At 45.5% G+C, this 2,500-nt stretch overlaps 1 protein-coding gene across 2 annotated transcripts in view; it reads left to right on the top strand.

The window, feature by feature from the left end:
- Nucleotides 1-2,500, top strand: part of LOC113649682 (ADP-ribosylation factor 5) — an 8,769-nt gene that overhangs the window by 3,105 nt on the left and 3,164 nt on the right. For both annotated transcript variants that reach the window (XM_027157585.2, XM_047822363.1), the window contains exons 5-6: nt 68-193; nt 999-2,500. The exon at nt 999-2,500 is cut by the window's right edge and continues 1,248 nt beyond it. In XM_027157585.2, coding sequence (XP_027013386.1) covers nt 68-193; nt 999-1,085 — 213 coding nt within the window. In that variant the 3' untranslated portion in view covers nt 1,086-2,500. The remainder of the gene's footprint in view (nt 1-67; nt 194-998) is intronic.

Raw genomic sequence — 2,500 nt, 5'->3', positions numbered from 1 at the left:
ATGACATAACTGTCTGTCTGTCTGTCTGTCTGTCTGTCTGTCTGTCTGTCTGTCTGCATGTGTTCAGCTGCAAGAAGATGAGCTGAGAGACGCTGTGCTGCTGGTGTTTGCTAACAAACAGGATTTGCCCAACGCCATGCCGGTCAGCGAGCTCACAGATAAACTGGGCCTGCAGAGTTTGCGCAGCCGAACGGTACTTTCTCTCTCTCTCTCTCTCTCTCTCTCTCTCTGTATCTCTCTGTTTCTCTCTCTGTGTCTCTGTCTCTCTCTGTATCTCTCTTTCTCTCTGTATCTGTCTCTCTCTCTGTATCTGTCTCTCTCTGTGTCTCTCTGTATCTTTCTTTCTCTCTCTCTCTGTTTCTTTCTCTCTCTGTCTGTTTCTCTCTCTCTCTCTCTCTCTCTCTCTCTCTCTCTCTCTTTCTGTATCTGTCTCTCTCTGTGTATCTGTCTCTCTCTCTCTCTCTGTATCTGTCAGTTAGTCTCTGTTTCTTTCTCTCTCTCTCTGTTTCTCTGTTTCTCTCTCTGTTTCTCTCTCTCTCTCTCTCTGTCTCTCTGTATCTCTCTCTCTCTCTGTATCTCTGTCTCTCTCTGTATCTCTGTCTCTCTGTCTCTCTCTCTCTATATCTGTCTCTCTCTATCTCTCTCTCTCTCTGTATCTCTGTATCTGCATCTCTGTCTCTCTCTCTCTGCATCTCTGTCTCTCTCTCTCTGTATCTCTGTCTCTCTCTCTTTCTCTGTATCTCTGTCTCTCTCTCTCTCTGTATCTCTGTCTCTCTCTCTCTCTCTGCATCTCTGTCTCTCTCTCTCTCTCTCTCTCTCTCTCTCTCTCTCTCTCTCTCTCTCTCTCTCTCTCTCTCTCTGTATCTCTCTCACCCTAACAAACACACTTTGTAATATTACAAAATGTGCTGTTGTTATGTGTGTTCTCACTGTGTGTGTGTGTGTGTGTGTGTGTGTGTGTGTGTGTGTGTGTGTGTGTGTGTGTTTTGTCCCTGCAGTGGTACGTTCAGGCCACATGCGCTACACAAGGAACTGGACTCTATGAAGGACTGGACTGGTTATCCAACGAGCTGTCTAAACGCTAGTGCTGTCCATCACCCCCCATACAGCGAGAGGGTGTGTGTGTGTGTGTGCGCGCGCGCGTGTGTGTGTGTGCGCGCGTGTATGCGTGAGCGTGTGCGCACGTGTATGTGTGAGCGTGTGAGTGTGTGTGAGTGTGTGTGTGTGTGTACAGGTGATCTATCTATGAACTCTGTTCTCAAGAACTAGTGTGTGATGATGGGACTAACCTGGGGGGGGTGGGGCTCGTTACCACCACCGTGCTCCTGTTTCTTCCTCTTACTTCCAGTCTCGTCATGTTTAGTTTTATTGTTTTATCTGATTAGTAATAAGATACAACGGGTCGTGTCACGTGACTCGTCTCTTGGGTTTTTATTTAAGGAACAAGCCACGCCCACTTTTCTGTCAGCGAGCAAGGGGTTAATTGCGTAATTAATAAAGTAAGGAGATGTAAGTTGCAGCTCCTTGTAGATCTGCAGTAACACTTAAGTTTGGGTACTTAGTCATAAATATCAGATTGGTTTGGTTCATCTGTCTAATCATCTGTCTCACATGACACACTGTAGGCATCAATGTCTTATTTATTCACTAATTAACCACTTAGGGTCCATCATGATGAGTTTCATTCTAATGTAAGTTTTGGCTAATGGCCAGGCTCCATGGGGTAAATCATGGGGTAAATCACAGTGTTGTACACGATGTTTATTAATATTTACACCATTACAGTTAAACTGCCCTAAAATTTGTGTTAAAGATTTATTTTGTAAGAAGTTTTTGAGCCTTTTTTAGTTTAGATTTCTTTGTCTGTTCTGTTTCCTACATTACCCACAATGCCACAATGCTGCGTGCGATGCAGCGGAGCTTTATTCCTTCGGTCTGTTCATCTCCTCCTGTAGTGGAGTTGTTCAGCTGCATTGCATTCTGGGACCAGTGTTTATTTCAGCTCTTCTTGTACTTGTGTTTATGTGCTGATGCTGAATGCTGCTTCGCCCCGAGACCTCAGAGTCACCTCAGAGTCACCTCAGAGTCACCTCAGAGTCACCTCAGAGTCACCTCAGAGTCACCTCAGAGTCACACACAATCACGAACGTTTCCCAGGAATAACAACAACGTTCCCACACGTTAGCACCAGAATGTCTGAACATGTTTACCTGTAGTGGTTTCTGGGTGGAGTCGAAGTTCTGCTGGTGCAACTGGTTTCACAGCAGTGTCATGAAATCAATCCTGGTTTGTTGTTGGAAACGAGACCAGCTCCGTGTTTCAGAGCAACACGTCACCTACAGTGGTGATTTTATAGCTGGAGCCTTGTGTGTGTGTCCTGTGTGAAGGTCACTACATCTTTACTCCTCACATTCCGAGCTGGATGAACTGTGTATGACTTTATATTCTGTTTATTTCCTCGAGCCCAAGTCCCAGGTTCACTGTTGATGATCGTGTCCTC

This window comes from Tachysurus fulvidraco, chromosome 13, assembly GCF_022655615.1.
Source record: "Tachysurus fulvidraco isolate hzauxx_2018 chromosome 13, HZAU_PFXX_2.0, whole genome shotgun sequence".
Classification (NCBI taxonomy): Eukaryota; Metazoa; Chordata; class Actinopteri; order Siluriformes; family Bagridae; genus Tachysurus; species Tachysurus fulvidraco.
Note: the sequence above shows the minus strand (reverse complement) of the source record. Positions and strands in the feature narration are given on the sequence as shown.